The sequence below is a fragment of the Macrobrachium nipponense genome, chromosome 20 (genome assembly GCF_015104395.2).
Source record: "Macrobrachium nipponense isolate FS-2020 chromosome 20, ASM1510439v2, whole genome shotgun sequence".
NCBI lineage: Eukaryota > Metazoa > Arthropoda > Malacostraca > Decapoda > Palaemonidae > Macrobrachium > Macrobrachium nipponense.
The window spans coordinates 66,789,405-66,802,218 of record NC_061089.1 but is presented as its reverse complement, the minus strand read 5'-3'; the positions used below and the strand labels follow the sequence as shown (position 1 = coordinate 66,802,218).

The 12,814-nt window shown below is 42.0% G+C and overlaps 1 protein-coding gene across 1 annotated transcript in view; it reads right to left on the bottom strand.

Moving 5' to 3' along the window:
* Positions 1–12,814, bottom strand: part of LOC135220494 (Na(+)/H(+) exchanger beta-like) — a 115,438-nt gene that overhangs the window by 34,815 nt on the left and 67,809 nt on the right. The window contains 1 exon segment of the mRNA XM_064257635.1: positions 1,008–1,163. Coding sequence (XP_064113705.1) covers positions 1,008–1,163 — 156 coding nt within the window.

Genomic DNA, 12,814 nt, shown 5'->3' with positions numbered 1-12,814 from the left:
AAGTTGGGATTCATTACAAAAGGGATATAAGTACATTAGTGATCGCAGGAAAGAGATTTCTCCAGTAAGAGAGCAGCCATAACATAATCTTGAATATTTTCTGCTTTCAGTCTGATACCAACCTCAATGCAATCATGTCAAATGAAATACTTTCACTCCTCTTCAAATGTCTGTCTCCAGAAGCAGTATAATCTGGTTCAGTTTGTGGTTTGTGATAAGTACTGGATGTTCTGATCTTACAACTGTCTGCACCAAGGGTTCCACAACCTCTGTTTGAAGAGTATTGTGGAAGCCATCACGAATAAAAGGTGAAGATTGCAAACAACTTTTTTTTTCCAAGCTGTGGTCAATCATGAGACGCAGTTTCTTTCAAAATTGCTATTTTGTACATTATAACCCCATTTAAGACAAAAATGTACTCAAGATTGCTATTTTTTCAAGTTATGACCCCTAACAAGACCCAGTTGCCTTCAAAAGTGCTATTTTTTAAGTTATGACCCCCTGTGAGACCCAGCTGCCTTCAAAATGGCTATTTTTTAAGTTATGACCCCCTGTGAGACTCAATTACCTTCAAAATTGCTGTTTCTTAAGTTATGACCCCCTGTGAGACTCAGTTTCCTTCAAAATTGCCATTTTTAAGAGTTATGACCCCCTGTGAGACCCAGTTGTTTTGAAAACTGCTATATATTTTAAGTCATGCCCCTGTAAGACCTTGTTGCCTTCAAAATTGCTACTTTCAAGTCACGCCCTCTAGAAGACCCAGTTGCCTTCAGAATTGTACTTTCTTCTAGTGATGTCCTCCTGTGAGACCCAGTTAGCCTTAAAACTGCCATTATTTTAGGTTTTGACCCATTCAGATACCCATTTGCCTTCAAAATTGCTATTCTGTAACTCATGCCCCTTCAAAATGGTTATTTTGTACGTTGAAAACCATTACGAGACACAGCTACCTTCGAATTCTATATAGAAATAACAAAAGAACAAGTCTCTCCCTCTCACCCACTCACCCTGAGATAGAAGTCTCCGTGCTGGCCCAGAACCTCCTCGATGCCAGCCATGATGTGGTCCATCGCCGTGTCGTTGATCTCTTCGTTGAGGTTCTTCCTGTCCGAACTCTTTCGCTGGATCTGGAGGAAGTTCACCAGAGGCTTGATTGTCACTCCCTGGAAACAGAGAAAGAAGAAATTAGAATGTTTTTTGCTGCTTGTTTTATTATTCAGTTCTGTTCAGCTCGCGCGCTTGGCTCAGTCGTCAGACTGACCGCACCCTCCGTCTCTCAGGAAGGCAAAGCTCTCTCTCTCTCTCTCTCCTCTCTCTCTCTCTCTCTCTCGTATTTTATATGAAGCGACAGAATTGTATGCGTGAATATCATACAAAATCTCTCGCTCTCTCTATTCTTTTTCTTGCAACGATTATGTATAGTATATTGCACAGCATGGGGTCCTTAGCTCAGATAATAATAATAATAATAATAATAATAATAATAATAATAATAATAATAATATGAAGGTAGGAGACCCTCTCTTAAACATGTTTTGTTAAAGATGATGGCAGCATCAGTGGAATTGATTTTATATATGATCTTTTCAATTCTTCTTATTATTCTCTTCTCATCAGGGCTGATATTTGCTAATAGCTGGCCGATGTTCATATCTTGGTTAAAGAAATGTTTTCTAAAAATACTAATTTATTGTTATGATAACAAAAGTGATTAACAAAATCTTAGTAATGGAATTCCAACGTTTTCCAACCGTATCATCGGTTCATTTTCAAGGAAAGGTGAGCGTGAACTGATTTGGAATGTTGTTGTTGTTGTTGGAGATTAAGCCAGCCTTGTGCTGGCACGGGCTCTTGCTCCTAGAGCAGCCCGTAACTGGAATATCTGTAAAGATACAAAAAACAGTGCTTTGGCGGTTAGTTTTGGAAAGGAAATAGGGTGACAGGCAGGATTGCAACCCCTTTGAACCTTACGGTACCCATCAGTAGGAGAGAAAAGTTTATAGCAGTGAGACTCAGCCTAGCTGAAGAGTGCTGAGTAGGAAGAAGGAAGCGAGTTTTAGTTTGAGGGAAAGAAGGCGTTACCTATAAACATTTTAGGCGCAATATATATACATGTGTGTAGCATCTGAAAATATTGCAATATATATCAAACCATTAAGCAAGTATTATAGTATATATACATGTTCATGCATACTCACACTTATACATATGCTCCCAAAGATGTTTATGACTCCCATTGCAAACCAGTGAAGTAGAGGGTTTTGTGCTTTGTGTGGCTTTCAATTGTTTTTTTGTTTACAAGACACTAGGAGATTCCCATGTGTCTATGGAGAAATGCCGTGTGATTCATCCTTTTACCTGGGAGGTGGGTGAGACATTAGGAGATTCCCATATGTCCCTATGTTATTTAAGATGTGTCTGGTGATCTGTGCCGTGTCAGCTCTATTTCAGTTAGGTTTGATCTGTAAGATTGTGTCTCTGGGCAGTCTAGTAGGTAGTGTTCGAGGGGCTGATTGCCTCTCGGTCACAGTGCTGACATAACCTGCCCTCATTTCCTATCATTTGCCAGGTGCAGAGGTATCCTAGCCTTAATCTGTGTGTGATGACTGAGAGTTTTCTAGTGTTTTGTTTTTGTGATGTCATGCGGCGTTAGATTTGTGACATCCACATACCACTTGGACGTCCTTGACTCTTGTAGGTAGTGACGTCGTACTTCACTCTCTTCTTGGAGTTTGGCATAGCTTTTTGCCATTTCCTTTAGGTGTGTTATGGATGGTTGCACTTTTATGCTTACTGTACTGCAGCTGAGGGCACTTTTGGCAAGGAAGTCAGCTTCATCATTTCCCTGGATTCCCACATGGCTGGGTATCCCGTTTAGTGTGACTCTCCTGCCAGCAGCTGGATGTGCAATTGGCAATGATTTTATGGCTGTTATCAGTGTCACATTTTCTTTTGGATTGGTCGCTTTGATAGCGAGTATTGCTCCTTTGGAGTCAATATGCACTGTGTGTGTCCTTCTTTTAAATTGGAATTTTCTAAGGCTTTTAAGATTGCCATTAGTTCCGCTTGTAGTATGGAGGCATTGTTGGATAGCCTCCAGCTTCCTTTGAAGTCTTGGGCAGCCACTGCTGCTGCAGTTGCTGGAGCTTCTGTGTCAACTGAGCCATCAGTGTAATATATGTTTTCAGCTGCTGTGTTCCCGATTGCTTCTTCTGCTGCAGTTTTCATTTGTGCTGCTGTGCACAGTGCTTTGTTTGCCGGTAGTATTGTGAAGTTATACCGGATTGGGTCTTCGACCCAGGGAGGTGGTTTTTGGTATCCCTCAGGTGGGACATCCTTTGTTATGTGTTTCACTGTGTCCTGCATACCCAGTTCTCTCAGTGTCTGGAGTGACTGCCCGCATAGGTTTTTGGCGGGTCTAGTTCTTCGTGCAAGTTTATACACGCTTGCATTTTGTTTTTGTGTGGTCCATTTCTGTCGTTTCTGATGGTTTTGCACAGAATGGCAATATTTCTTTGGCCTATCCTTGCTTGAGAGACTGCAGTGTCTCTGCCCTCAAGAGACAAATTCTTGTCCACATTGGGGCTCCAAGTATAAGTCTCATTGCGTTGTTTTGGATGACTTCCAGCCTCTGCTGTTGATCCTTTCTGAGATTTGTCAGGACTGGGTGCTGCGTATTCTACTTGTGCTCTGATGGTTTGTATGTAGAACCTCCTGAGCAGATGGTATGTCGCACCTTCTTGCAATGATGTGATTTTCTTTAGGGCATTAAGCCCTATTTTTGTTTTGGCTTGGAGGAGCTGTATTTGCTTCTCAGGAGATAGTGAATCTGCAATGCAGACTCCCAGATATGTGTAGCTATCCTCCCAGTCTATGATGTCTCCTTTCAGTAGAAGGTTGGGTGGATTTTGATCATGTTTATTGCCATGGCTTTTGTCTTATTTCTGTTGATTTTGAGTCCCAGTTGTGTGCACTTGTCCTCAAGTTTTTGCAAGGCTTCTTGCATCTTTGGAGCTGTCTTTGAGGGCCGGAGCTGACGATGCAAAACATCGTCAGCTATATGAGACCTTACTCCTTGTGGTAGCTCGAGACAGGCTACATTTTCCATAAGGACATTGAATAAGAAGGGGCTTAGAATGCCCCCTGTGGAGTGCCGTTTTCAAGAGACTTGGGGGTCGTTCGGCGGTATTTATTGTGTCCCAGGTGCTCTGTCTGATGGCGCTGCGTTTTCATTGGCGGGAACAGAGGATTAAGTCCCTGAGTCAAGCCGTCTTGGCAGAGGTGGAAGCTCGCATGCTCTTCGCGTGCGGACGCTGGAGACTGGGGAGCATAGTATTGGGCAGGGGCACCTGATTGGTCCGTTCGATCGGCTCTATGGTGCCGGCGGGCAGCGCCCTACGTGCCACGTCGGGAGGAGTGAAGTCTCTTGAGTGGTGTTAAGGCTGGGTCTCCCTTCCCGATGTGTAGGGCCTCTAAGAGGCGGAGGCGACGGTGGTCTGCTGCCTTATCGATAATACCAATATTAGGAATAATGTCCTTCCGAGTTATCCTGGTATTGTGGACGTTTTTTGCATGATTATGGATGGCGCCTTCCTGAGCGTGGCAGGATATCCTCTTGGAAAATCGCATCGTTGTCATACCAATGTAGGCGCCGGGCATTCCCGGACAGGGCATTTGTATTGGTAGACCAACGTTAGTTTTCTTGAGAGGGTCCTGCATCACAGGGGCTGGGTTGTTTTTCATAATCAGGCCACTGGTCTTCTTGCTTTTATAGTAAATGATCAATTTTACTTTTTCGCAGGGTCCCGTGGGGGAGACATTCCTTTCGATGATGTTACGAAGGGCTCGTTCATCCTCTTTGTATTTCTTGTGAAATACTCCCTTGTAAAAGAGAGTGACGTCTTCAAGGGAGACGGGGCGAGGCTCCTGCTGGTACCACTTATCGATGTTTCTGCGAATGGCTTTTTCGATGTCCCGGTTGGAATACCCGTTGTTAATTAGAACTTGGGCAACACGTTCTAATTCAGTGTGCGTGTCCTTCCACGAAGAGCAGTGTGAGAGAGCTCTCTTGATGAAGGCGCTGATTGCAGTGCGTTTGTATCTCTCTGGACACTCGCTCTCGCCGTTCAGGCACATGCCCAGGTTCGTGGGTTTCGTATACACTTGTGTTACGAAGCGTTCTTCTTGTTGCCCGACGAGAACGTCAAGGAAGGGGAGGCGACGGTCACGGCAATGCTCGATGGTGAAGTTGAGTCTGCTGGGTCGTGGAAGGCTTGTCGCAGGCGCTCTATTTCTTCCACCGTGTTGGCACTGATGAAGGTGTCGTCAATATATCGGACGTACATAGACGGTTTCTCGATGGTGGCGAATACCCGACGTTCCACAGTACACATGTAGAAGTTCGCGAAAAGTACTCCGAGGGGAGAACCCATCGCTACGCCGTCTTTTTGCGTGTACATATGGCCTCTGTGGGTGGAGAAAGGGGCCCTTTTCGTACATATTTCAAGGAGTTTTGGAGGGCATGCTCAGGGATGATTTGAATGGGGGCGTGGAGTCGTCTCTGTATACACGATCCAGAATTATCTGGATTGTTTCATCACGGGGACGTTCGTGAACAGGGACTCCACGTCCATCGATGCAATAACTCCTCCGGACGGTGTCGTTTTTCAGGGCTTCTATAAACTCGGCAGAGGACTTCAAACTGTGGTCATCTGGAACGTAAGGAGTCAAAATAGCATTCAATTTCTTCGCAAGCTGGTATGTAGGAGCGGGAATTTGGCTAATGATGGGGCGTAACGGGTTCCCTGGTTTATGGGTTTTAACATTCCCGTATATATAGCCAAGGTCGTAGTCCCCTACGATCGGCCAGCAAGTGAAGGCATTGGAAGCTGCATTGACAGTCTCAATAATCCTATTGGCCTCACGTTAATGTCATCTACCGGTAGATGACACATAAGAGGAGGCAGATTAGATTTGACATTTGCACCACAACAACAATCAGACACCTAACAAGGTGGCAAGTACACACGACATTAGTGAGCGACCACTTTGCCACAGTAACAGAGCTGGAGATGCAGCAACTACCGCCAATACCGCCACCCCCTCCGACATGGAACCAAGACCTAGCAGATTGGGTTGTGTTTCGTCTAGCCCTCGAAGAGTGGGCAGCACAATACACACCTCCAGAAGACATAGATCAGCTAGAAAAAGATCTAGTTGAGGCTATACACAATGCTGCAAACAGGGCAATGCCATGAGAGTAGGAAGAAGAGACCACACCTACAAAGACTCCTGGTACTACTGCCAGAAGTAAGAAGACTGAAAACCCTACTGAACAGGGTAACAAAAATTTGTATGGAAAAGTAAGGACAACAGAAAACAGGGAAACTACTACAAGCAGTCAAAAATGATGTTCAACAGCAGCTGCAAGAGATAAGAAAAGTGGATGGAATGGTGTACAAAACTATCACAGTACACATCTCTCTCGGAGCTATGGAAGTGGCTGAACAGAGTAGCCGGAAAGAAGAGAACACCCGTAGCAAACTCACCCTCACCCACTAGAAGAAGCGGAAAGACTGGCATCCTTCGCCAATAGGACTAGCTCAGGTAACCTCTCCCCTGAAACAAGAAGAATTCAGGATCAACTAGCACCGATTCGATGGGAGGAGATCGATGCGGCCTGCCACAGACAGACGATACTGACATCCCTTACACAGTAGAGGAACTGAAAGCAGTTTTTAAAGTTGGCAGAGACACAGCACCAGGAGCAGACAGGATAACATACACCATGATCAGCAAAATGGGTCCTGCAGGAGAAACAGCCTTTCTGAGAATCCTGAACAAAACACACATCGAGCACACAAGACCACAAACCTGGCGGCAGCAAGACACGCAGCCAATCCCCAAACCTAAAGATCCAGAGAACCCAAGACCAATCGCATTGGTGTCATGCATTGAGAAAAACTGGAGAAAAAATGGTACTAAATAGAATGAAGTACAAGATTGGTCCACTGCACAAGCAGCTATGCATATCAGGAAGGAGTCGGAACTACAGAGTGCATAACAGATGTTCTCAGCTATATAAATCAGAAGAAGCCACAGTAGTCTTCATAGATTTGATTTTAAAAGGCTTTTGAACTAGCCAGTCCAGCAGCAATACTACAATCAGTAGTAAGGAAGGGAGTCCAAGGACCAATTACTAGCCTGGACAAAAAAAACTACGTGCTGAGAAGGCAGGCCAGAGTAAAATTCCAAGGAGTGATGTCTACATTCCACGACCTGGAAATGGCACCCCTCAGGGAGGAATTCTGAGTCCATTGTTATTTAATATACTAATGGAGAATATAGCCTCCCTGCAGCTTCCAGAAGGCGTAGAAATCTTCATCTATGCCGATGATGTGTGTGTAGTAGCAAGAGGAGCTGTTAGAGTACCCAGAATGCAAAGGGCACTCAATGACATCAACAATAAATCAAATGAGCTAGGCCTAAAAATAAACATAAATAAAACAAAGGCCATGACAAATAAAAGCCCACAGACCGCTGCAACCACTAACAATAGGAGCTGAGCCCATAGAATGGGTAGACAGCTACATGTACCTAAAAGAGTGTCATAGATCAGCAGCTAACTTTCAAGGAAGAAATCAAGTACTTGAGAGAAAGAGCAAATGCAAGACTTGCTGCCATGAGATACATGTCATCCTGAAGGAAGGAGCAAATGAACACATACAAAGGAAGTACTACCTAGCCTGCACCAGAACATTGGTGGACTATGCTGCCCCCACTCTGATAAGGCTGACAGAGGCTCAGAAAGAATCACTGGAGGTCATTCAAAACAATGCAATGAGACTCATGCTAGGAGCACCTACATGGACAAGACTGTGCAACCTCAGGCTTGAAACTAACCTGCCAAAGCTAGAGGATAGGATTGCACAGCGAAATGTAAGCACAATGGCCAAGATGTTCCTCTCAGAAAGAGACTCCATCTCTAAGAAAAGAGCAAGAGAGGAACTTGCCAAAACACCCACAGATTCAAACTTCGAGTTCCTATGGTAAGGGACCAAGTGACAACATCAAAAGTCTAGGCATGGCAGAAACACTGCTGCAACTAGGTCCAGACACAACACAGGGCACACAACAACTACCACCCTGGAAGAAGGACACTACAATATACAAATACACAAGCCTGCCAAGAGCAAAAGAGGACTGCACAGGAGAAGAGCTAAGAGCGGCAGCCTATGAAGCAATCAGAAACACTGAGACCATAGGGGCACAAACATACTACACTGATGGTGCACTGTAGAATCCTGAGAATCAAACTACAGGAGCTGCAGTATATTCAAGAAACTTCACAGCCTGCTGGAGGACCTCCAACCACGCCTCCACTATGCAGACAGAGTTAATAGCAATAAGACAGGCACTGCTGTACTCACTGGAGAATGAAGTAGGGCCTGTAATCATCCACACAGACCTCAAAGTCCTCAATGCAAGCCCTGCAACAACAGAAAATTAAAGAAAATAAGGCACTGCTGGCTGGAATTAAAACACTGCTACACCAGCACAGCGAAAGAGGAAGACCTGTCACCTTAAACTGGATACCCAGTCACATAGGAATTCCAGGCAATGAGAGGGCTGATGAGCTAGCCAAAAGTACAAAACACATTGACAGAGTGCAAGTACATATACAACCTGCACTGCAACAAGTCAAAAATGCAATGAAACCACTCTGCAAAGAAAAATTGATAAATGACCCATCGTGAGTGGGTAGAAAAGAACTCACCGTCTGCCAGGTGGTATAAGAAATCGACTGGTCTAGTGCCTCCTCCCATAGACAGGCACACACCAAGAAAACTTGCTGTGATCATCCACAGACTCAGGCTAGGATATAAAGCCTGCTGGGAAATTGTGGAAAACAGTGTCAGACCATGTGAACACTGTCAAGAAGAAACACAGCAACCACTCCTTCACTACCTGCTGGAATGCAGAGAAACAGCACAGCTAAGAGGTGCAGCACAAAATGCAATACCTGCACAAGATGCTGAGCATGCAGCTGCCACAGTCACAAAGACAATCATTGAAAACTTAGAAGAGCATGCCCAGGTGCTCTACAACCTACCTCCACCAAGGTAATCAAACTAATAAAATCAATCACCCTCATCACATCCCCTCATTGTAAGGCTCTATCCACATCATCCACTATCATTCTTTTAAAAAACTTTACCTACAACTAAAATCCTCCCGCAGGGACCCAAGGGAGTAAAGGGTTGGACAACCCCACCTGCACCGCTTCTCCGATTTTCGAAAGCCTTACACTCATTCAAACTTCTTCTATAATAGACATGATGGCCCTCTCTTACTGACACCATCATCCCTCCCCTGTCCACTCCTATCTCTACAACTAAAGATATTTCCAATTTCAAAAAACTAACCAAGCACCTAAAGAATCTTTTCAGATCACCTACGGGCCGAACAAGGGAAAGGCCCGTGCCAACAAGAAGTGTTGGCTTAATACAACAACAACAACAACCCATTCCAATCAGTTCACGCTCACCTTTCCTTGAAAATGAACCGATGATACGGTTGGAAACGTTGGAATTCCATTACTAAGATTTGTTAATCACTTTTGTTATCATAACAATAAATTAGTATTTTTAGAAAACATTTCTTTAACCAAGATATGAACATCGGCCAGCTATTAGCAAATATCAGCCCTGATGAGAAGAGAATAACTTTTAATGTAAAGAATTTGAAAAGACCATATATAAAATCAATTCCACTGATGCTGCCATCATCTTTAACAAAATAATAATAATAATAATAATAATAATAATAATAATAATAATGATAATAATAATAATATTAATAATAATAATAATAATAATAAACCAAGTAGTCTGTCATTTATTCACGACAAATCAGATAACGCGAGGAAGTAGGTACCAGCCACGGGCTACGCGTAGATCTCCTCTGCTGACAGGCTCAATTTATTTGGCACAAATGAGATTTCTCTTTCTTCTCATGGGGGAAGAAAGTCCCGAGAAGGCTTTGATGTTTGTTTGATTGTTTGTTCTCTCTCTCTCTCTCTCTCTCTCTCTCTCTCTCTCTCTCTCTTCCTTGTGTCAGTGCGTGTGGTGGTGATGAGGGTGAGAGAGAACCTAAAATATGAAGCTTTGAGAGAGAGAGAGAGAGAGAGAGAGAGAGTGAGAGAGAGAGAGCTACAAAGCTTTTCTTAGCCAACCGAGAGAGAGAGAGAGAGAGCTACAAAGCTTTTCTTAACCAACAGAGAGAGAGAGAGAGAGAGAGAGAGAGAGAGAGAGAGAGACCTTACAGACCTTACAGACCTTACAACTTGTTTGGGTTGCCCCATGTCCCTCAGTGTGGGGCACCTCTAATGTCTACCAGAGAGTTGCTAGTGCATCTTCCGGTATATTTTGCATCTTCCAATCTTGGATGGCTTAGATATTTGTCGAGCTTATTCTTAAACACATCTACGCTCACTCCTAATATATTACTCAGATGAGCTGGCAACGCATAGAAAAAATGAGGGCGGTGATTATCGATGCTGGTGCGGGTGGACGTGGTGGCCTAATGTCCTGTGTGCTTTTCTTATTTTCCTGTATAATTTTGGGCACTATTAATCTACCTCTGCTTGCTCTTTCTGATATTTTTAGCTCCATGATGTTTTCGGCAATTCTTTCTATCTGTTTCCATACCTGAATTATCATGTACCGTTCTCTTCTCCTTTCTAGACTATATAGTTTTAAAAATTGTAGTCTTTCCCAGTAGTCAAGATCCTTAACTTCTATTCTAACAGTAAAGGACCTTTGTACACTCTCTATTTTATGCAATATCCTTTTGGTAGTGTGGGTACCATATCATATTGCAATATTCAAGTGGACTATGAACATATGTTTTATAAAGCATAATCATGTGTACAGTTTTTCTTGTTTTGAAATGCCGCAACAACATTACCATTTTTGCTTTACATTTTACCAATAGAATTGCTATTTGATCTTTGCATAACATGTTCCTATTCAACATCACACTAAGGTATTTAACTGCTTCCTTATTAGTGATTGTCTCGTTATTAGGTCCCCTATATGCATATAGCTTTCCTTCTCTATCTCCATAATTTATTGATTCAAATTTATCAGAGTTAAATACCATCCTATTTACCTCTGCCCATTCCTATCTTCATCACAAGTAATTTCTCTACTTATTCTTGTGTCATCGGCGAAACTACTCACTACCGAGTCCTTAACATTACTGTCTATGTCTGCAATCATAATAACAAACAGCAATGCAGCTAACACCGTACCTTGTGGCACACCGGATATTACCTTAGCTTCATCCGATTTTTCATCGTTTGCAATAACTATCTGTTTTCTATTGTGTAAAAATTCTTTTAACGATCTTCCTACTTTGTCCACTATATTGTGTTTTATAATTTTCTTCGCTAATATATTATGATCTACCTTGTCAAAAGCTTTTGCAAAGTCTAGATAAACCACATCTGTTTCTTTTCCGTTTTACATATTTTTGTATATGTTCTTACGATGGACTAACAGCTGGGTTTGTGTACTTTTTCCGAGTACAAAACCATGTTGTCCTATATTAAGCAAATTATTTTTTATTAAATGTTTCATAACATTTTTCTTCATTACTATTTCATACACTTTCATAATATGTGATGTTAGACTCACAGGCCTATAATTACTTGCCTCTAGTCTTGATCCACTTTTGAAAGTAGGGGTAATATATGCTAATTTGTGCTCATCATAAATCTTGCCTGTATCTACACTTTGCCTTAATAAAATTGCAAGGGGCTTGGAAATAGAATGAACTACTTTCTTTAACAAAATAGCAGGGACACCATCAGGCCCTGCTGCAGCTCCATTTTTAATTTCATTAATAGCCTGCACAATATCAGCTTCATTAATATCTATGTCTGATAAATATTCACTATTTTCATCCCTTATTTCTGTATCATTATCTTCATTATCAATTCTAATGGTAAATTCTCTTATATCTTTCTGTCAATATCTTGCATATTTCCTTTTTTTCATTCGTTAATCTCCCTTCATTTCTAAGATGGCCTATTTCTATTCTTCTTTTATTCATCTTTTTCGCATATGAGCACAATAGTTTGTTTGGGATTTTGCTTGATATTTACTAGGGTGTTTTCTTCCAAGTCCCGTTTTTCATTTTCTTTTGATTGTATAATCTTTTGGTCTGCATTTTCTATCTTACTTTTTAGTTCCATCACTTTCCATGTATTTTTTCTTTTGCAAGACCTTTTTTCCACTTTCTGATTTTCTGGAACAAGATCCTTCTGTCTCTTGGTATGCATGACTGATGTTTACTTTTCTTCTTCGGTATATATTTATCCACTATTTTCTCTAATATTTTATATAATATCTCCGTATTTACCTGTATATCATCACTTACGAATATGTTATCCCAATCTTTGTTTAATTCTTCATTTATTTCTGACCATTTTATATTTTACTGTAGAAATTGTATTTTCCATATCCTTCCCACTTTTTCATCTCTTGCTTATCTCTGTTTTCACTTGCTTTGGAATGGACTGTTAATTCTATGACATTATGGTCTGAAATACTCGCATTATAAACTATTATTTCTTTAACATAATTCACCTCGTTCACAAATACTAGGTCTAAGTATTTCCTTTCTTGTTGGCAGTGATTATTTGTTGAATGTTGTATTCTAGTAGCATATCTAATAGCTTTTCGAATTGCCTCTTATCTTCTGCACTACTATCTACTATTACTCTCTTTTTGATATGTATAAATACAAC